Below are 20,687 nucleotides of genomic sequence, written 5' to 3'. Positions count from 1 at the left end.
CATAGCCACATACTCTCACCAGACAGTGACATATCCAGCCCCCACACTTACTCAGTCCATATTCTCTGGAGAAGCAGGGAGGTCTTGATTCATGTAAGTAGTAGATGTCATTAAAGTTTAAGCCACATTTCAATATGAAATCGAGGACAGTAATTTGAACCTAAATGCTCTCTTTATTTCATGCCTATAAAAAATGTTTCATTTAAAGTAGGTGAAGAGGAAGAGGAGGAGGAGGAAGATGAACCTGAGGTTCCTGCTGGTCCCCGTCCTCGAAGAATCTCGGAGTTGAACATGAAGGAGAAAATTGCCCCCATCCCTGAAGGGAGCGCTTTCTTCATTCTTAGCAAGACCAACCCGTAAATATGCTCTTTCTAGTCCCATCACTGCCACCTTTCTGCTGTGACCCTAGTTTGAGGACGGCTGGTATAGGTTGAGGAAACGTGATTCACAGCCCTCTTCTGAAGCTGAATGTCCCAGCATCTCCCCCAGCTGCTCCCCTGCTCTGTTCTTGCTTTGCCATCAATTCCTCTCTTCCTAGCCTTCTTGTTCCTATGGGGATGTGGTGAGGTCTTGGGAGGAGTGTGTCAAGATTTTGCTCCCTTCAAAATCCCTGCATGGCAACAGCAGTGGGAGAATGTGTGTTCACCAAGATAACCCAACTGGAGCCCACTGCTCTGGTGTTCCCCCATTGGTCATTGCTGAGACCCTTTCTTAAATAGTGGGTTTTGTTTTAAGATACTTTGTAGAATGAGAGTTCTGTGACCAAGCTGTGGACAGCATCTTTATCCTCAGATCCCATTTAGATGATCTTTTTTCCTATTGAGCTTTATGCCAAGAAATATCATGCAATGGTATTTTATAGGTTGGAAGTGTTTAATTCAACTCTGTGATACTCTGCTTAAAATAGTGTTTCTCATGTTCAGAGGATAAGGTGCTTACCAGGAACATGGTAATGACTCATGCACTGTAATAGGAAGAAGTTTATTTCCTAGCTGATTTCTAGGTTTTAATCATCATAGATCAAGTGAACTGCAGGGGAAATGGGTGGCTCCTGGAAAGGTTTCTAGAACTGCAGTAATTCTAGACTGCAGAGGGGAATGCTGTATGATTCACAGGCCCTAGGGAGACACAGGTGGGAAGCAAGGCATACTGGAGCCCTCGAGACCCAAAGATTTGATTATTGTTTTTATAGCTCATCACTGTTTGGAGGCCCATTGGGTGGGTGGAAGGGAGGTCATTGTACTCATGTTACTGACACCTGCAGCTCACTGTGTGTACATATGTCAAAGGAATGGGTTGATTTTCCCCAAATGTCATGAACACGTCTGTCCTTCCTGCCTTACAAAGTCTTGTCCAGTCTAGCTGCTAATAACCTGCAAGCCCTCAAGGGGTTACATTCAGCCTTGAGCAGCCCCAAAAGGGAGGGCTTGAAGTGAGGGGTCACCTTCATAAAAAGTTGACTCCAGTTTTGAAAATGAAAACAGATTATTTCAAAGGAAAACTTATATATGTCTATAGGGAAAAATTAAACAGAACAAAAAAAAAAACCCTTTAAATTCTAAAGTCAAATATTGAAGATAAGGATAGTAGGTACCTCAAGGGTGGCAGGAGCGGTTCTGGTGGCCCAGAGAGCCATTGTTATAGCCCAGAGTCCAGGGTACTGGACACAGCTGCTCTCTCTTGCTTCATGGGGCTGCAGGACTCAGTGGGAACCCCATAACATGAGGCAGAAAGATCCTTATGTGATAGCAAATAATGATGTCACTCACTTCACTTCCTAAGGACTGCTTTTTGTGGGTCAACTCTAAAATTTAACATTTATGACTAAATCTCCAGGCAACAGGAGATTTCATCAGTCCTCACTGCAGGTCACATTTTAGAAGAACCACCCTGCAGTACAAGAAAGGAATTTGTCTCACTCTTTGTGTTAAAATTAAAACTTTAGACAAATTGAATTTGACAGAGTTTAATTGAGCAAAGAATGATTTGCAAATCAAGCGGCTCTGGGAACCAGAAGAAGTTCAGAGAGCTAGATTCTGTGATGTGGGCAGCAGCATTTATGGACAGAAAATGGAAGTGAGGGACACAGACAGCTTGACTGGTGACAGCTTGGCCCGTGCCTTATTTTAACATGGTCTGATCAGTTAGCAGCCTGTGATTGGCTGAGGCTCTGTGCTGTGATTGGCTGAGACTCAGCTCCTAGCTACAGCAGTATGCTCTAAGTTCTTCAATTAGTTCGAATTTAAAGTCAGGTTATAGTTAATGTAGGGACTCAAGGTCTGGAGGCATCAGGCTAAATTTAGTTTGATTTGGTACAATATCCTTTTCCAAGGCAGGGTTGGTAAGCCATCAGGCTTCGTGCCATAGTGGAAAAACTTAACAGTTGGGTAAATCTGGGTTGGAAATCTCCTGGTCCTTACTAACTGGGTCACCATAAAGTTCTCTCACATCTGTCAACCTCAGTTTCCCATCTTTTGAAGGGCAGTCTCTACTTCTACAGATTCAGTGAAATGATCGCAATGGCGCTCCAAACACAAAGTTGGTTGCCCCAAGTTCCCACAGGAGCTGTGCTGCTGGTAGGCTTTGTGGAGTGAGTGGCCAGGTTACTCTGCTCTATCTGGACAGGGGGCATGGGAGGCCTAGCAGATAGCCATCCTCTTCCTGAACTCACTTCAGAGGCCCTGTACTTTAAGATCCCTGGCTCCCATGTGGGCTTGTGTCCATGTAATGTCTTTCCCCCACAGGATCCGAGTGGGCTGCCACAAGCTCATCAACCACCACATCTTCACCAACCTCATCCTCGTCTTCATCATGCTGAGCAGCGCTGCTCTTGCGGCAGAGGACCCCATCCGCAGCCATTCCTTTCGGAACACTGTAAGCCTCTGAGAGAGGAGAGGTGGGTGGGTTTCCCTCTGGGGTCAGTACTGGCCTCTTTAAGGCAGAGACCGTCCTAGAAAGAGTGTCCCTGGGGTCCAAGAGGCTAAAGCTAGGAAAGGCCTCTAATTTATCTGTAAACATTATGGTTTCCAGTTTGGGAATGCCAGAGTTTTTGTTTTATCTGGGCAAATCCGAATAGAATCATTTATTATGAATTTCATTTAAAATGCTCTGCAGTAGCTTAAAGTGTATTCAGGGACCCCACTTCTCCTCCTCTTTGCTTCTTGCTGCTGATATTCTGGTCCCTTCTTCTCCCTCCCCCCATCAGGTTTGCACCTGTTTGAAGAGTTAGGCCTCATGGGAGCATACAATAGGGAGAAGATGTAATTGAACCCAGGCATACCACAAGCTTGCAACTCTTATTTAGAATTGGTGGGGAGAATTTCTATCTTGTATGGACTTAAATACACAAGGTTGCTCGGCTCTATTGCTGATGAGATAGGATAGGATGCCAGGTTGAGGGTCTAGTGAAGCGGAGGGACTTGAGGTTTTATTGTGGCAGGAGGCAGTCATGATAACAAACCAAAAAGAAAAAAAGTAAAAAGACAAGTAGAGGATTAAATTTTTATTCATCAGTTTCCTAACTTGAGATAGTGTCCTTTGATGCATCTGTGTTGGAAAGGAACTTGTACCTGCATTAGTTCTTGCCTCAATGGTCTTGTATTAGCAGCTCAGCTAATTTGGCATCAGAAAACTCCAAAGGCAAGACATTGTCAGAGAACCAGTAGCCCATGGACTGCCAGTCCTGGAGACTGTAATGCCATTCCAGTTATTACCAAGAAAACTTCCGGAGAAGAGACCAGCCATTGTGTGCCATCAGGCATCGCTCCCTCTTTCTGTGTGTCCAGTCCTTAGAGATTTTAGGATTAAGACACATAAGCAGATCAGTGCATCTCTCCCATTTCCAGGGCCTGGCAAACCTAATCTGTTTGAGTGATAAGAAAACTCAGATGTGAAGATAAAAAGCACCTTCCCCCAAGGCATGTGTTGGTGACAATTTAATGATGAAGGCTCCCAGCCTGTCTTAATCTGTTCTATAGCTTAGGGCTTCTGTTACAGAGCCACAAGCCCATCTTAATCTAGATCTTCAGATGGAATAAAGACTTCTTGTTATTGAGTTCTATCATAAAAATGAGACACAATGGGGAAAGGTGTTTGAAAAAAATAATCACACACAGTCTTGACAGACTAGGTCAGGAGCTAGTTTTAAACACATATTGACCAGGAGTTAATTTACACTGGGTCTTTATTTCTTTTTTTATTATTATCTTTTCTTCATGAATTTTTTACTTGATACTTTTTTCCAGAACTGAAAGATTGTCCTTTTTTAAATAGATGTGTGTATGTGTATTGCTTTTAAACAAACTGCAGTGTTCTATTTTCTTTTAACTTTAGCTGAATTCTTTGTGAAAAGGAAAATGGAAGCTGAGTTAGAAAGAACAACTTAAATCTAAGAATTCAGATTATCCCCTGGGCACCAGGTACCTGGACACCAAGCAGACTTGGCAGCAGCATCTTCCTGGCTGCCAGGTGCCTTCGACATTAATATTCCCTACAGTGACTTGGAGAAGGTCTCAGGGGCCTTGCAAGTTATTGGAAAATACCTCCCATTGCCTGACCAAGAAGTGTAATTACATATAAGTGTTTTGCAAATTTTATAAATCCAGACACACAAACAGTTTGGAAAAATCAGTGTCCCTCTAAAGAGAGCACTTCCTCTAAGGGGAGGGCCTACCTTATTGTGAAGAGGCAGTAGAGCCTCCCCTGAGGTGTTCCCATGTGTGAAACAGCATGGCCCTGAGGCTTTGCTGGTACCTGACAGCCCTCCTCCCTGCTCAGCAGTGCTGTGACTGGCTGAGCACCCTGAGCAAGTGCCCCCACCCTGTTCCCAGGAAGCTCATCTCTTAAATGAAAGAAGTAGGCTGCTCTTCTGTTCTCCATAGTCCTTCCAACTCCGATGTCTTCAGTTATTTCAGAAACACAGAGCACAATTGCCAGGGAGATCAGTAGCCATACAGTCTTGCCTGTTGCTAGAGTCTTGGCCACCATCTCTATGGTTCAGGGAACTGTGACCAGTAGTTCCTTGTGAACAGCCTTGTTGGAGTCAGGCTTCTTGCTTCTGACCCAATTTTCCTGATCGCCAGTCCCTGTGGACATGAGGAGAATTAGGAACTTCAGAAGAAGCTAACAGGACACTGTCCAATGATAGATGGCATTTTTAGAAATGCATATAGAGTAGCCTGGACTGAAAATTCAAAGGTCAAGTCAGTGTGCTCTTTGAGTGGTCCCAGCAAGGTTAAAAAAAAAATCAGCCTTGGGAGGGAGCAGTGAGTGTTAGATACAGAGCAACGGACAGAGGAAGATGGGAAGTCAAACCACGCCTTGCAGACTGAACCAGCCCTGTACACTGTTGCTGTTGCTCCCTCTTTAAATAGGATAGAACGCAAGGGCACATGTGGAAGCTTCTGGTGCCATTTGATACCAGTAACACCTTTGAAGTTTTTTTATTTTATCTTTTTGCAGCACTAGCAGTCAAACCCAGGGCTTCACACATGCTTGGCAAGTGCTCTGCCACTGAGCTACATCCCTAGCCCTGCCACTAACATCTTTGTTTCTCTCCCGACCTGAGGCTTGCTGGGTGAAAACATACTTCAGCCTCACTCCCCACTAAAAACAGTTAAAACTCCAAAATGTGCAAGACTGGCTTATTAGGGGCCACAAGTCATGGCTAGATGCCGTGCACTGACAAGGAAAGGTTGTCCATACAGCATTTTTAGAAACCAGCCCCCTTTGGTCCAGGAGGCAGATCTGGGAAACCGGTCAACAGAGTGGTTAAAGGAGCCCCATGCTCCTGCCGGTTACAAAGAAGAGCTGTGATTGGACTGAGGTAGGCCCTCAGGAACACCTGTGGTCTACCTCCAGAGCAGCAGGGACATCCTGGGAGGACTACCTGGTCATGGGTGGGGGTTCTGCTGGTGGGGCAGGTAGCAGTCGGATCTTGTCCGGATACCTTGTTCTCATTTCCACCTGTTGTGCCTTGCAGATACTGGGTTACTTTGACTATGCTTTCACAGCCATCTTTACTGTTGAAATCCTGTTAAAGGTAACAGCTTTTTCATTGATCCTTACTACTCTAAAGCAGCCATAGAATAATAGTTGCCATTCTTTGTTTACCTTCCAGATGCTAGGTTATGCAGATTATGTCTTCACTGGTACTTTTGCATTTGAGATCATTTTGAAGGTAACAGGCTGCCCAGCAGTGTGTTTAAGGGCCTGATCCTGCGTGTGAGACACAGAAAGAAGCGTGAAGTGCTTTTGACTTTATTTTTTTGTCTTCTGTGACCACGCTAAACGTTTTTTCCCCTTTAACCAAAAGATTTTTTTTCTGTGACCATTCCAACTTGTTTTTGGTGTTTCTTTTTAATCTTTGAGTGCATGTAGGAGCTACTTTGGCCTCACAGTATAGTTTCCAGGGAGTTATATTTTGCTTCTTTCAAACAAAATCCTCTGAAGTGTGTCCACTGATAACAGACATAGCGCTGTGTGAACTTTCTTCTACCCTTCCTGACATCAGAGTCAGAGGAAAAACATTTATCCTGTGAAGGGAATGTGTCTCTTCTCGTTTCCCTGACTGCACTATTCTCTCAGTGGCCTAAAATAGTAACATACTATTTTCTTGCAACAGGATTTGCAAGATAACTTGGGTCCACCTGTGTTAAGATATGTTCTATCTGATTTAATGGATGGGCTTACATTTACACAAAGAAAGGAGCACCCTTCAGATAGGGCGACCTAAATGTAGTGCCCATGCATGAGCTACTGGTTGCCACTGCTGCATGTGATTTGTGTACTGCCTGTGAAGGCTGCCCCATGGGGGAGCTCATTCCTACCTGCTCAGAGGTCCAGAGATAACAGCACAGAACCAAGAACCTCCAGGAGTGTTCCCTGTGGCTCTGGGAGAACACAGCCATGAGAACTGTCGGAGTAACCATCTCCTAGTAGGAAAAAGCTGAGAAATGAAGACTTTAAATGACAGTTTTCTTTAAACCATTTTGAGGTTTTTGTGTGTGCATCTCAGGAAAACAATGTATTTTATATTGGACTATGGAACTTGGGCTCTTCACAAAAGCTTCTATAAAGGAAACCTCAACTAACATGACCAGGGAGCAGCCTTTTTGTGGTTATCATTGTTAATGGAAAATTAACTCAAAACCAACAAACCGGTATCTGTTTCAAATCTTGTAAAATTTGAGTTCAGTTCCCTGTCTTTAAGTCATTGAATTTGGTTGACAGTTCCTCTCCTAAGTCGGAGCTGGGCAGAAGACAGTGACCACAGGCTGACAAGGGCCCCGTGGTAAGGTCTGTAGTGCCGAACACACGGGAAATGGGGTTGGTGTTCTCACCAGCCTCCGCACCTGCCTCAGCTTCTTGTTCTTGTCATTGTCTTTCTCTTCCTCAAACTGAATGGGGATGTGTCTACCTAGTCTATTAGCCTGGTTAATTGAGGTTTTGTTTTATTTTCCACATTTTCAAGTTGTTAAATAAGTATAGTTAACTCTTGAGCTTTGGGGGAAATGGGATGCTGGGTTATTTAAAAGGGAGAAAAATGATAACTGCTTTTTAATTTCCATAGTTTTGCCTCAGTAACTTAAATCATTTTAAGTCATTCTTCATTTTGAAGATACTTTAAAGAATAGAAAAGAAACAAGAAAACACGCATTCAGAAAATGGAGATAGACCAAAAATTAACATCTGAATTGCTGGTTCCTGGTGGCTCTGGCAATTCAAAAGACTTTTTATTTGGTTAACTGATTGCCATTTTTGTAGGTGAAAAGGTGTGAATATTGGCAATTTAATCAGGTTAGGGCTAATATTTCCCAACTGAGCCTCTCCTTGACTGTACTTATCTGAGCCTTTCCCATACCTTTGTGGTTTTATCTTTAAAAAAAAAGTGAGCTCTACATGTTGGAATTTTTACTCTGGGAAACTTCCTCACTACATTGTTCCCATTGCCTGTAGAAAGCCATAGAGTATACTCCAGGTGTGCACAGCAAATGATGAGAAAACAACACTGACACCGACGTGGTGTCACATGACAGCTTCCTTGCCACACCTGGCACGTGTAGAACTGTTAGAATTGGCAGTGCCCTTTGAAATAGGTAGATCATTAAATACCACTAGACACAATAATATGGGGCCAGTGTGGACAAAGGTTAGAAGTTTCTATGTCGCTAGAGCCTGTGACAGCTGGACTCCTATGCTTCCCCAGCCTCCACTAGGAAGGCTGAACCGTAACAAGGTAGGCTCCACTGGAACCTCTGAGAGGCTAGAACAGCACTTGGTGGGATGCTGAGTTGTCTGAGCAGTAGTGACCATCTGACAAAGTCACATGGCATCTCTTCCAAGATAGGCTCTTTAGACATGCCAACAACGTATTCATATGTGAAATATGTGCTTGTTATAAAGTCTGAATTGGTCACTTTAAAAATGTGTGGAAGTCAGCTGCCCCTTTTCCATTTTTGTTTGAATACATTATTTGATCGCTCAACCCTACTGGTTTTACATTTCAGACTTCCTAACATGTACTTGTTAATGAAGTCATACTTTCCTAGAGATTTTGTGAAGAGCACAGGTTGCTTTGCCTTTGGAGAGGGGGGGGAAAAAAAGTGAATGACCCATGATTCTGCTTATAGATGACGACTTTTGGAGCTTTCCTACACAAAGGGGCTTTCTGCAGGAACTACTTCAATTTGCTGGATATGCTGGTTGTTGGGGTATCTCTGGTGTCATTTGGGATTCAGTAAGTATTCTGGGGTGTGTGCATGTGTTTGTACCCAACACCTTTGGCAAGATGGCTTATAGGAATTTTAACGTAATTCACGAGGACTGGCGTTGTTTTAATTAATTGTATTTACTTAGCCAGGATTGCTTAATCTGCCCCCATGCCAGAAAGCATTGGGGCAATTCCTATTTTCCTGTTTCTTTTTTTCTTTTGGTGACCACTGCTAGATGGGATTTATGGGTTTATTACTTGCTGTGAAATTTACTTTTAGCAGAGTGAAGGAAATCTTGAGGAGGAGGGAAGAAGCCAGTTTCTAGTCCTGGTTCCCCCAGGATCTGCTTCCAGGCCTGAGAACATCCTCTCAGGATCTTGGTTCCCCTTCCATTTAAGAGGGGAGGGGACCAGGGGTCCTCTTCCAGCTCCTTCCATTCCAGCTGTGATTTCTTGGGCATCTGGGTTGCAGCAGCTGCTGTGACCTTTCTTTTTGGCCTCAGAAGTTTTTCAGCTGGGAGGGAGCTAAGTCTGAAAGTCGGGACCTTTCCTGGCATTTAGGGGTTTCTGGTAATGAACAGCCGTTATGGCCCATTGCCTGCCTGCCAGATGCTGGGCCTGGGGCAGAGGCTACAGTGGAAGTAATAGGCGTGGTCTCACTTTCTTGCTGGCTTGTGAGCACCTCTTTTCTGGTGCTGACCATTAGTACCCCCATATGACCACTCGTGTGAACACCTCCTAAGCTAATAAGGGGAGGAGAAAGGACCTCTGCCTGAAATTGCTCCCTCGGTCATGGTCCTCACCCCTCATGCCTGTCCTGTAGCGGCAGCTTGGAAAGACATTCAGACTAGGATCTTCACAGCTCCTATCATGCCCAGGCCCTGTCTGCCCTCTCCAGCTGCAGCTCCTGCCACTTCTTGAGCTTGTGTTCCTGTCACCCCCAGCCTCCTCCTGCTGCGAATGAGCTTCATTCTCTCCCGTAGGGCCTTTGTATGTGCTGCCTGCTCATCCTGGAGCCCCTCCTGTTTCTTCTTTGGGACTCAACCTGGCTGTCCCTCCCTTGGAGGCCTCCCCAGGCTACCCCTAAGGCTGTGCGCACTGCATTTTATCCCACTCAGGGTTTTTGATTGCCCATCTCTTCTACCAGACTTAACTCTTAAAAACCAGAGAAGCCCCAAAGCACTGTAATAGGTCTCCAAACTTAAAAACGGAAATCTAAAATCCAAGAAGTACCTAGTGTTTACATTGAGAAAGACAAAGCAAGTTTGTAAATTGCATCTCTGCCAAGGTCAGTTGTGTGCCTAAGACAGGGCCTCTGTGAGTGCCCTTGGCTCAGCTCAGGAATTGCTGATAGGGTGCATAGGGTGCTCTAGAAGGAGGCCACTCTTGGAGAGAGATCAGCTCATCTTCCACGCAGATTGTGTATTAACCAGATGAAGATCAAGTGAAATAACTAATCCTCAGAGTACTCTCCATCCATTCATACTTCACTTGCTGTTTTACCTCTGCTCCTCAGATCGAGTGCCATTTCTGTCGTGAAGATTCTGAGGGTCTTAAGGGTCCTGAGGCCCCTGAGAGCGATCAACAGAGCAAAAGGACTTAAGGTATCGATTCCTCTCCATCCAGCAGAACTGGCTATAATCACTGACTTTTCTGGGTCAGAGCTGAGCTGAGGGGCCTGATGGATTTCAAAGTGAGACCTTTCTCACCAATTAATAACATCTTTGCTAAGTACTGATGACATTTTAAAAAATCAATTTGTTTATTTGAGATATTTTTCTTCATCATTATTGTTCATTTTATTACTTTTTTCATTCAGTAGTAGTTCTTTTCATTCTTTTTAGTCTTTATTCTCATGCAGATTATGCAAAAAGCCAAAGAGTTTGCATTTTCCTAAATCCTTGTGGGGCAGGTGGACCTGTGACACCTATATACCAGGCAGATTTATATCCGTTAGCATTTTTTTTTTTTTTTTTTTTTTTTTTTTTTTTTTTGACTAAACCAACATCTTTGGAGGAAACCAAAGAGGTTTCCTCCAGTAAGGTCCTACTTACAAAGTGGTCCTCACAAGGGCTAAAATACAGAGTGGGACCTCCTGCAGATAACCTGAAAAAACAAGCACCAGGGGCTGCAGAGTCAGTAAATCATATGAAAAATGCACACATAGAAGCCCCGGACTGGTGTTAGCTCATTAATGCTAAAATAATAAAGGAAATGACACCCCTGCATCTTCTCCCCACTCTTGTCTCCCCAGCATGTTGTCCAGTGCGTCTTCGTGGCAATTCGGACAATTGGCAACATCATGATCGTTACCACCCTCCTCCAGTTCATGTTTGCCTGCATCGGGGTGCAGTTGTTCAAGGTAGAGGGGTGTGCCTCACATGTGGCCAGGTGATGCTCTGAGGAGGAGCCTGCGCCTGACTGTCTGTCTGTTTTGTACTCAGGGAAAGTTCTATCGCTGCACAGATGAAGCCAAAAGTAACCCCGAAGAATGCAGGTGAGTGTCCTGGGAGCAGAGTCATTTCAGGAATTTCCGTCATGAAATACAAAGGCCTGTGTGCTCAGCTCATGGCTGGATACTTGGTGGTTGGTTGTTTTGTTTGTTTTGTTTTGTTACTTAGGTACCAGGAATTGAACTCAGGGGCACTCAACCACTGAGCCACATCCCCAGTCCTGTTTCGTATTTTATTTAGAAACAGGGTCTCACTGAGCTGTTTAGCACCTCATTGTTGCTAAGTGGCTTTGAACTCACGATCCTCCTGCCTTAGCCTCCCAAGCCACTGGGATTACAGCTATGTGCCACTGCGCCTGGCTGGTGGTTGGTTTTTTTATTCCTGTTTATGTGATTTCAGAATTGAGGTGAGGTTCATAAAATCAGCTGTTCCATGTGCACAACTGTTTCAGTGCAGTCATGCTGTGCAGCCAGCTCCAAAACTTAATCATCCTGAAGGAATGGATAGCTGTCTCTTGCTATTTGGTAATAGAATTTATAATCTAGGGCCCCAAAGTAACAATTATGAGATGACCCCAGTAACTCCTCTTACATCCATGTGGATAACGTTTTCCCCAAATCAGAACATGCAACCCGACTTCCTGGTGTTCAAAAGCTGGCTACCCTCTTCTGGTAGATTTTCCAGACTTCTTCTCTCCTTGTTCCTGTCACCCACATTTTGGCCATAATTCTATTCACAAGAACTGGCAGAGGAGAGATGTAGCAGAAAATATTTATGCCCCCTATTCCAAGGTGGCCAGTGAATATGAAAGCAAGCGAGGAGCCCGTTGCTCAGAGAGTAAGGTTGAGTAGAATCTGTGTTCCCGTCCTTCAAAGACATGACCAACTGAGGGTCTTGGCTGCCTGCACCGCTGTTGTTGGTTGGGAGCTCCCTTTAAACAGAAAGTGTAGTCACAGAACACCAACTGCGATTTGACTATGACTGCGCCTCTCTGGAGGCACCAGCACCTGGTCTGTGGGGAGCAGAGCACCCCAAAGCTCAGTAGCACAGAAACAGTGATGAGACGCCATCCCTTCCCTCTCAAAGCTTCTGCTTCCTCACATGTAGAAAATGATAACAGGCTTATCTCTTGGGTTTCTTTCAGAAGTGAAGTTCTGTGAGAAATGTCATGTGTCCAAAATTATGGAATTCTTTTGGAAAAAAAATTGGGAATGCATTAGTATGAAGAGAGAGAGAGATTTAGATGTAAACTTAAATGCAGATAAAAAGTCTACCTGGGGGCCAGGGTTATAACCCAGTGCTAGAGCACTTGCCTCACATGAGTTAGATGCTGGGTTCCATCCTCAGCACCAAAAAAAAAAAAAAAAAAAAAAAAAAATGAAATAAAGGTATTGAGTCCATCTACAACTAAAAATACTTTTAAAAACAAAAGTATACCTGGGCTTGTTTCCCAGAGCTTATGGAATTCTCTATGAACAAGCTTTGATTCTTAAGCATATACTTAGGAGAAACATTTACCCGTTCCATGGTTTCCATCTGTTAACAGACACATGCTGGGTGTCTGCCTAGCTGCTCTAGAGGATGCATGTTGCAGTTATTCAACAGTTGTTTGAACTGTGGACTAAATTAAATGCAGGGAGAGTACAGGAGAGACCCTGCTTGTACTGTGCTCAGGTGTGGCATGGGTGGGGCTGGGTGTGGCATGCCTGGAGGAGAGTCTGGGGCTGTGTGGCTGATTTTCAGCTGTTTCTACCCATCTTGTGTGAAACCAGGACAACTCACACTTCTTTTCCTCTCTAGGGGACTTTTTATCCTCTACAAAGATGGGGATGTTGATAGTCCCGTGGTCCGTGAGAGAATCTGGCAAAATAGCGATTTCAACTTTGACAACGTCCTTTCTGCTATGATGGCGCTCTTCACTGTCTCCACTTTTGAGGGTTGGCCTGCGTGAGTATAGAGAATGTACAGTCTTCCAGGGAGGCTCCTGCTTGCTTCTCTGGGGGCCTCTGGGCTGAGTCCTCTCCAGGAGTGAGTCTCACTTCCGTTGTTCACAGTCACAGGCTTGTCCTGTGACTCTTTTTACTTTGGGGCCTTGATCATCACTTTCTGGCCCATGGGGCTCTTCTTTCTGATTAAGCAAATGGTTAACTTCTGTGGCCTGCTTTTAGGAATCTCACATTGGAAGCAGAGATGGTATATAGGTCCCGGGCAGCATCTCTGGATGGAACCAGGGAGTTCAGAGGCATGTGCCATGCCAATTCCCATTGGTAACCATTTCAGTAAAGGTGCTATTCTGTCGTTCCTAATAAGGGTCTTGAAAGTGTCCTAACCCGTTCACTCATTCATTCTGATACTTAAGGAATGCTAACATGTTCTAGGTGTGGATGGTTGCCACCATGCCTTTTCTGTCAATAAGGCACTTGCTGGCTCATCCACTAAATGTGCTTTTGAAATCAGCTCCATGCAACATGCTGTACCAGGCACTGTGGGAGAAAAACTGTGGTCTAGGCGTGGTTCCCTCCTTCAAAGCACAGTTCCAATAAAGGCGTTGGGGTCAAACCAGGAAGGAGCTCTGGTGTGTCCTAGACATACAGAATATGGTCCTGGAGGTGGCTAGGATTTGGGTGAGTAAAGTTAGGCCAGAAAAAAGGAAGAAGATAGCATGCAGATGGGAGAATCTCTTGTATCTTTGTTGCTCTCTCATGCCCCATGCCCAGAACAGCTGCAGAAGGTGGTCAGGCTGGCCTCGAGACTGACAGAATTCCAGGGTACAAGTGAGAGGCACAGATTTCCAGAAGCTTCTGTGGGATAAAGGGATGGTTGGGTGGGGTTTGCAAATTAGGAAACTGGTCCAGGGAGAAAACAGGCATGGAATAAAATGGTCACTCTAAACAGGTACTGGCCTTAGTGTCAGGTTTTGGATGCTGTGCTTTAGCAAATAATGAAGGCAGATGAGGAGAAAACCGATCTGGGACTTGGGGTTCAGAGGATCAAGCTCACCTTCTGACTATGTCCCTGATAAGTATACCTTGGGTACTTGAATTGCTCTCTGAACATCCATAAAATGGGGGTGACAGCAATGTTTGCCTTTCTAGACAGGTGCAAAGATGAAGGGGGAGGATGTAGGAATGTCAGGCACCATGGGGTGTGTGGATCTGTATCAGAGAGGGGATCAACTGATGTCAGTGTTAATTTCCTTCTCCCTATGAAGAGTTTGTGTGTAGTATATTTCAGTTGGAGGAACTTCCCTGAGTTTAGAAATACCCTGGTCAGATACTTATTGTCTGTGCCAGTGTCTATGTAGTTTTCAGTTCCTCCAATATGTTACATGATGTTCGTCCTCCCTCTTCTGTGAATAAAAAGGAGTGTTACTGCATACTTGAAATCTTGAAATCTTTTCATTTTCAGTCATCAAAACAATTTCTCAATGATTATATCATAGGTTCCTCTCCTCTGGGTGTCGGCTGCAGGGCCTGAGGCTGAGGAAGAGCCTCAGAGACCTGGTTGTGTCTAAAGGCCTTGGTGGGCAGCACCCTGTGAGGAGTTGACCAACAGTGCCCATAGGAGTTCAGAAGAACTCTGGGGACATCTGGGGGGGGGGGGGAGGCAGTGGGCTGGGCCCCTTGGGTTGAGTGGGATTGGTGGTCCTCACTGGGTTTTTCTTCTCTCCAGGTTGCTGTATAAAGCCATTGACTCAAATGGAGAGAACATTGGTCCAGTCTACAACTACCGTGTGGAGATCTCCATCTTCTTCATCATCTACATCATCATTGTCGCCTTCTTCATGATGAACATCTTTGTGGGCTTTGTCATCGTTACATTTCAGGAGCAGGGAGAAAAAGAGTATAAGAACTGTGAGCTGGACAAAAATCAGGTTAAATTCATACACTGTGCTTTTGTCCCTCAAGCAAGAGCTGAGCACGTCTTTTGACCACCCTGCACACACAGAAGGGTACCCCTGGGCTCAGCCCTGTTCAGATTATACTCTCAGTCACTTTGAGCCATTCCTGCAGAGTTAGGCTTCCAGATACAGAGTAGATTTCATGATTACAAAATCTGTTCACAGATGCGTTAGAAATCAGAGAATACTTAGACCACCTTCCGTGGTCATGGCCCATGAATGGCAGCACAGAATTTTGTGGGGTGTTGTGGCCCGAGGCCAGCATATACCCATTCAAGTTTCCACAGCCCCAACCAGGAGATTCTTTAATTACTGCTTAGTGCAGCCTTCTTCACCTTGGCACTATTGATATTTTAGGCTGGATAATTCTTGTTGGTGCTTCCTGGGCACTGTAGGATGCTCAGCAGCATCCCTGGCTTCTACCCAGTAGATGCCAGTAGCATCCCCATTCTCCAGTAGTGACAACCAAAACATTCCCTGTCATTGCCATATGTCTCCCAGGGAGCAGATTTGCCCCTGGTCTTAGGCAGAAGAACCCTCTAACACCAGAAGGGAAGTCAAAAACTTTAAACTTGGGATTAAGGTTTGAGTGGCAACCTTATTTGTTTATCTAGCACCTTGTTTTAATCAATTTGGTTGAAGTAGGGGCCTCTGGCTCTGGTTGCATAGCACCTTGAGGCAGCCAGGAGCCCTGTGCCCTGGCCCTACCTGCCTGCACCTGCTTTGTGATATTAGGTGCACCTCTGCTCTCCCACCCCTAAACTGAAGGCATTAAGGAGTCACCCCTTAGAGGTTCCTTGAAGCCTAAAAAAAGTAACTGTGAGATGAGAGTCTGTTCTGGGAGTTTCCCCAGTCCTCCTTGGTAGCATTTCTGCTTTGGTGATGACATAGTAAGCAAGAATGATCCAGCAATCTGGGATTTCAGACTGAAACTGTACCCACTGTGGAAATGTGAGGATATGCTGACTTGGTTTGTAGGAGAACTTTCCTTCAAGTTGTCAGGGTGTCCTTGCAGATCCACACACTATAGTCTGAGAGAGCCTGGCCTGGCCCTTTACTCACCCCAGCCCCGCAAGAATGATGAGGGCAGGGCCAGGGCCTATGGATTGGCACCTGAGATCCTGAACAAACTTGAATCAGGTCCCTACGTCAGCACGTGAGGTTAGAATGGCACCAAGTCCCAGACCCAGGGAGCCTGCCTGCATCCAGAGTCAAAGCAGAGAGTGGGGGCAGAGCTAGAACCTCTAGTCTGACCCAAAGTCTCCTGGGGCTGAAGGCTCCCTCTGGGCTTGATGCAGAGAGTAGACCAGTCTTTGTCCCCACAATTCTCTGGGTAGACCCAAACTTAGTTTGATCCAACCATCAATACCAACCATATCCTGGGGATTCTAAGTCCCCAGTACTCCCAAATGGACACATGGACAGGTCACCATGAGACATTGATGGTCAGTACGTTCTGACTCCGGGGAGGCATCTTTTGTGGGTCCATCTGAGCAGCCAGGGTGCTGCCACTCTCAGGGAGTGAGTCAGCCCCTCTTGATGAGTTTGTGCCTGTTGGTGAGTGGCTTCTTCTCCTGAAGGACAGCTCAGCAAAGGACCTGGCCCCCCAGCGGAGGGGAGAGGCAGTGATGAGGCCTGGACAAGTCCCCACTCTCTTGCGTTGACACTGCACGTCCTCAGCAAAAACAGTGAAAGTTCTCAATTATAGTTTTTTTTTTCATGAGCAAAATGGGGGCTCTGCTTACCTCCTGCGTTGCAGTGGCGGCGCTGGAGGCTGAGACCTTTCAGCCTCTTGGTGGTGGGGTGGCAGGTGTGGTGGTTGCTCCTGGTTATTTTCACTGGCCTCCATCGCCCCTTCCCCAGAGGCCAGAGTGAACTCTTGCAGAGCACCTGACCAGTGTGTGCTCCTCCCTTGAAGTGCTCAGAATCTCTTCTTTGCCCTTTTCTGCTGTTGCAGCGCCAGTGTGTTGAATACGCCTTGAAAGCACGTCCCTTGCGGAGATACATCCCCAAAACCCCTACCAGTACAAGTTCTGGTACGTGGTGAACTCTTCGCCTTTCGAATACATGATGTTTGTCCTCATCATGCTCAACACACTCTGCTTGGCCATGCAGGTAAAAATGGAGACAGCTGCGGGGACCAAGTCTGGGCGTTCTGGCCAGCCCTGTACCCCAGATTCTTAGGGTGGAGTGCTGCCCCCTCACAAGAGGATGGGCTTGATGTTCTGATGAGTCTGGGCTATAGTATGGCCAGAATCTATTCTGGCTGACTCTTACAGTAGACGTTTAAGATCACTCCTTTGTTTGAGACTGTACAGCATGACGGTAGGTAACATTCTCATGGAGCCCTGATGTAACATTCAATTCTACATGGGCCTCCTATGGCCAGGGAGTTGTTAAGGACTAAAGCTCTGGACTTGAACAGGCAGGCACTTCAATCCTGATTACTCCTTACCAACTGGTTGGCCTTGGAAAAGTTATTTAAATTCCCTGGGCCTGGTTTTCTTTATTGGCAAAATGAGGAAATCTGTCACACTTACCTCAGAGATAAGGTTTAAGCTGAATTATTTGTATCAGATACTCTGATCTGGGCCTGTCACACCATAAACAAAGTCAAAAAGCAAAACCCAAAGTCAAAAAGCAAAACCTAAGTCACATTCTTATTTGCAAGGGGCTCTTGACTACGGCAGTGGGGAATTTATAGTTCGTGAAATCCTGGGTTTGATCTGAACTATAGTTACTTCCAGGAGACATCAGGGACAAGGAATGCATTTCCCTTGAATTGGCTGAGACAGTGTTCAGTATGGTATCAATAGTGCATATTTTCAGAAATTATTATTGAGTAGATACCACACTAGGACAGGAAGCAGAAATTAAGGTCTAGATCCAGACTTTGCCCAGACTCTAAGAACTTGAAGTCAAAGTGCTCTCAGTGCAATCTGGAAAACAGGCATAAAGATAGTTGAGTATAAATTTTCTGGTGCTTTTCTTAACTTAAAAATTTTTTATGAATGAAAAGGAGCTTTTACTGATGTAGCAAGAAGTATAAAATCAAGGTTAATTCTGCCTTTTATTAAACATAGACCTAAATGGCATAAAATTTATCCCTAATCAAATTTTGCTTTTGTTCATAGACATTTTGGTAGTCTCTGCATTGTGCCTTAAAGGGCCTGAGTATAAGCCCTGCCAGAAGAAAGGGTGAACTCCCCTTCTCCTAAGCTGAGAGAATGGATTTGTTTTTCCCTCCATCATTCAATCATCCTCATCTTGTCACGGACCCCCTGTGCTTGATGGGAGTTCACCATGTGACCTTTCAGTGCTGGTTGAGTTGGGAGAGGGTGCCCATGAGGGCTCAGAGAACTGGGGAACCTCCTTCTGCGAGGGCGTGAGATCATGGTCAAGTCTCTGAGAGCCATACCTCTGTCTTCATCCACAGCACTATGAGCAGTCCAAGATGTTCAATGATGCCATGGACATTCTGAACATGGTCTTCACTGGGGTGTTCACCGTGGAGATGGTTTTGAAAGTCATCGCATTCAAGCCTAAGGTGAGTTGCTGAATCCACTCCACAGAAACTGATGCTGAATCACCCCAGAGAATCACCAGCTTCCTCTTAGACTTGGGTTACCGAATTGTGCTAAGCTGTTGTGACTGTAACTGGGTTACCACCTGAGAATGTTGAAATCTGATTAGGGCATCTTATACATACAGGAAAATCAATTTGCGAAAACAAAACCTCATGAAAATAATTCTGAGGAAGAGGAGAGAATTAGAAATTTGTAGGTTGAAGATTGTTTGGAAACCTGATTTTCTGTTTCTAGAAGAGTGTGTCTCATGCCATCTCAGGAAAATCTTCCTCACTCTCTGAGCACTGGGGAAGGGTCCAAACACAACCATCAGAGCTGGATCCTGATTTTACTTTCAGATTGCTACCATGAAGACTTAGGTTTATTTGTTCTTGGTGTACGGCATGCCTTTCACACGTTATGTAAAGTTCTAGTGCCAATGCAGACTTCTCACAGTCATTCCATCTTTTGTTTAATTTAGAAAAATTTCACTTGACTTTAAGAAAACGAGATGTGAAATATGTCAAGTCACATTGGAGGTCTCAGCATATCACCTTTCCTTTGGGAGGACAGTGAATTTAGTACCACACTCACCAAAGCCTGTGTCAGAAGAGGCAATGTAGTTGAGTGTCCAAGAGCACAGTTCTAGAACTGGATTGGATTCAGATCCTTCTTTGCCACTTACTAGCTTAAGCAAGTTACCTCACTACCATGTACCTCAATTTCTGCATCTGTAACATGAGGATGCTAATAGTCCTCTTTCACAGACTGTAGTGAGGTGTGAAGAAGTACTATATTCAGTGATTTAAAAAGTGCCTGGCACGTGGTGCCAGCTGCCACCAACACTGTCATCCGTGATGATTCCTCATTCTAGAACCCTAGACAGCAGCTGAGCTGAGTTGAACTATGAGGCATTTGTCCCTCAGCCTCCTTCCTAGCATAGACCTAAACTCTCAGAGTTAGAGAGTGACAGTGCCCCAGTGCTCTGATTATTCGTTCTCTTTGTGTGAAGTATCTTAACAACGCTAATTTAAGTAAGACGTGGATTAAGAAATGGATGGTTTCGCATACTCCACAGTTACATGAAATTCTAATTCCAAACTGTTCCTTTCTTTAATTTGAATTAATTTCTATGCAATCTTTATCAGATCTTTGTGGACCAAAAAGAAAGGACATTTGTAAGTGATTAATTGGGTGATTGCAGTGGGGTCAAATTCGGCACCTTATGCATGGCCAGATGTTACCTACTGTGACTTGTCCATATCTACATACATAAACATTTCTTCCTTTTCCAAATTCATCTTAATTTCCTTTGAGATTTTGGTTTGCTTCCCTCTCACCTTTACTTCTTTGAACAATATTTGTCTGAACTGATGGAAAAGGTTGCAAAGATGTGGAAAGTACTTGTAAAATGCACGTGGAGGCCACGTATGAAACATTTCCCAGATACCCTGTGCCATGTCTTCCTTTGCCTGGTGATTAAATGCTGAAGTTTTTGAAAGCTTGTTCCAGGCTGAGGAGAAAGTTCACTCACCCACAGTGTGTGTGTGTGAGAGTGCACTTGGGTATGTGTGCACATACGTGTACATATCAGTATGTGAGTGCGTATGCACGCGTGTGCATTTGTGCGAATGTGTGTGTACACACACCCTCTAGCAGGTCAGTGCACCCTTGGCTTGTAGCACACTGCTTAGTCTAGGAGAGTTCAGTGGCGTGTGAACAGATAGGTGATACCCAGGAGAAATGAATAGCTAATTTATAATCAGTATAAGAGATCAGAGTTTTTAGATGGGTGGTTTCCGCCACACATTGTGTTGCTTTGTAGTTTTACTCAGCAAGATATTTTCATAGTGTTAGATGACCTCAAAGTGTCTGTCTCCCCAAGGAGCTCTATACCAGAGTCCCTGGGGGTAGCCTTCTCCATGGTGTGGGCATGCCTTCTAGGAGAACTCACCAGCCTCTGTTAGGAGAGACAGGTTGCAGTTGTCATGTGAAACAACTGCAGAAAGTGAAATCAGAAAAAAATCCATACTGGTAGGTGAAATGGCATTTCAGGA

At 44.9% G+C, this 20,687-nt stretch overlaps 1 protein-coding gene across 1 annotated transcript in view; it reads left to right on the top strand.

Moving 5' to 3' along the window:
• The window catches only part of Cacna1d (calcium voltage-gated channel subunit alpha1 D), a 306,525-nt gene that overhangs the window by 234,699 nt on the left and 51,139 nt on the right, over positions 1-20,687 (top strand). The window contains 12 exon segments of the mRNA XM_047530661.1: positions 209-356; positions 2,745-2,874; positions 5,981-6,040; positions 8,631-8,737; positions 10,227-10,314; positions 10,965-11,072; positions 11,155-11,207; positions 12,964-13,110; positions 14,836-15,037; positions 17,022-17,073; positions 17,076-17,179; positions 18,501-18,611. Coding sequence (XP_047386617.1) covers positions 209-356; positions 2,745-2,874; positions 5,981-6,040; positions 8,631-8,737; positions 10,227-10,314; positions 10,965-11,072; positions 11,155-11,207; positions 12,964-13,110; positions 14,836-15,037; positions 17,022-17,073; positions 17,076-17,179; positions 18,501-18,611 — 1,310 coding nt within the window.

Source organism: Sciurus carolinensis, chromosome 17 (assembly GCF_902686445.1).
Source record: "Sciurus carolinensis chromosome 17, mSciCar1.2, whole genome shotgun sequence".
NCBI classification, from domain to species: domain Eukaryota; kingdom Metazoa; phylum Chordata; class Mammalia; order Rodentia; family Sciuridae; genus Sciurus; species Sciurus carolinensis.
Note: the sequence above shows the minus strand (reverse complement) of the source record. Positions and strands in the feature narration are given on the sequence as shown.